The 1,370-nt window shown below is 26.1% G+C and overlaps 1 protein-coding gene across 1 annotated transcript; it reads left to right on the plus strand.

The window, feature by feature from the left end:
* Window positions 1–562: 562 nt before the first annotated feature.
* On the plus strand, window positions 563–718 carry COCVIDRAFT_117302 (hypothetical protein; the record flags this gene model as incomplete). The annotated part of the gene is made up of 1 exon (XM_014694473.1): window positions 563–718. The coding sequence occupies one exon, from the start codon at window positions 563–565 to the stop codon at window positions 716–718; it is 156 nt and encodes a 51-aa protein (XP_014549959.1).
* Between the last annotated feature and the right edge of the window lie 652 nt (window positions 719–1,370).

Below are 1,370 nucleotides of genomic sequence, written 5' to 3' on the forward strand. Positions count from 1 at the left end.
AAAAGAACTATAAAAGCTCTTAAATAGAAAAGGTTTTAAACTTTAATTTACTTCTCTCTTTAATCCTAAAGCTAAAGGCGGCGCTAAGAGGATTAATCGAACGCTGTTCGACAAGATCAGAGCTCTGCTATTTAAAGCTAAAATACTAAACAAGCTCTAGGCAGAAGCTTTACTTACAGCTATCTATCTATATAATAGAACTCTATATAGTTCTATTAGCTTTTAAATATCTTTTAAAGCTAAATATAGATATAAGCTAAATATTAGTAATATTAAAATCTAGAGATCTCTAGCATATTAAAAAGAGCTAAAAGAATTCGTTAGTAAACTTAATTCTTAAGTTCAGCCATACTATCTCACCAGCTATCTTAGTAATAATCTATATTAACTAATTAATCTAAAGTTAAATAAGATCGTAACTGTAAGAGATGTATAAATACTTAAAGGAACGTTTAATAATGAAGCTTACGATTAAGAATTATAACTTAAAATTAATTAAGAAATAGATTAAAATACTAATTAAAACCTTTATCTGAAGGAAGATTAGATAAAAAATAATTAAATGAAAATAGTTAGAAGAAATCTAATTGTTCTTATTAAGAACAGAGCTAGAATAACTAAATTAGCTCTATCTACTGAAGTCTCTATAGAGGATATTATCCTAGAAGAGATCTTATTTACCTCTAAGAATATTACTAATCTAAAAAACTACGCTTAAGTTCTTAAATATACTAATAAGGATTAATATCTATTAGTAATGTAAAAAGAGCTTAACTAGCTTTAAAAGAACAACACCTAGACGCTAGTACTAAGGCCTTCTAGCTATTCTGTTCTTAAAGGACGCTAGGTACTTAATAGAAAATATTAACAAAACAACGATTTCATCTTTAAAGCTCGTTAGGTAGCTAAGAGCTTTTAATAAGAGTTTAGTATTAATTATTAAGAAACGTTTACTAATACTATAAGGCCTAATATTATTTAATTACTACTAGTAATCTTAGAAGCCTAAGATTGGGCTATATAGAGCTGGGATATTAAACAAGCTTTTCTAAACGCTCTTATTAACACTACAATCTATATTAAGTAACTAGAAGGATTTTAAGACCTATAATATCTATAGCACGTCTATCTACTTAATAAGGCTCTATATAGATTAAAATAAGCTAGTAGATAGTAGTAGAAGCTTCTATTAAGCTTACTATATTAACTAGGCTTTTAATCTCTATCGATCGATACAGCTATATATATTAATTAAAAATAGAAAATTATTATTATAACTTATATAGACGATCTACTTATATTTAGAATAGATAAGTAAAGAATTAAATAGCTATTCTATAATCTATTAGAGATATTAGAGCTTAAGATTA

Source organism: Bipolaris victoriae, assembly GCF_000527765.1.
Source record: "Bipolaris victoriae FI3 unplaced genomic scaffold scaffold_535, whole genome shotgun sequence".
NCBI lineage: Eukaryota > Fungi > Ascomycota > Dothideomycetes > Pleosporales > Pleosporaceae > Bipolaris > Bipolaris victoriae.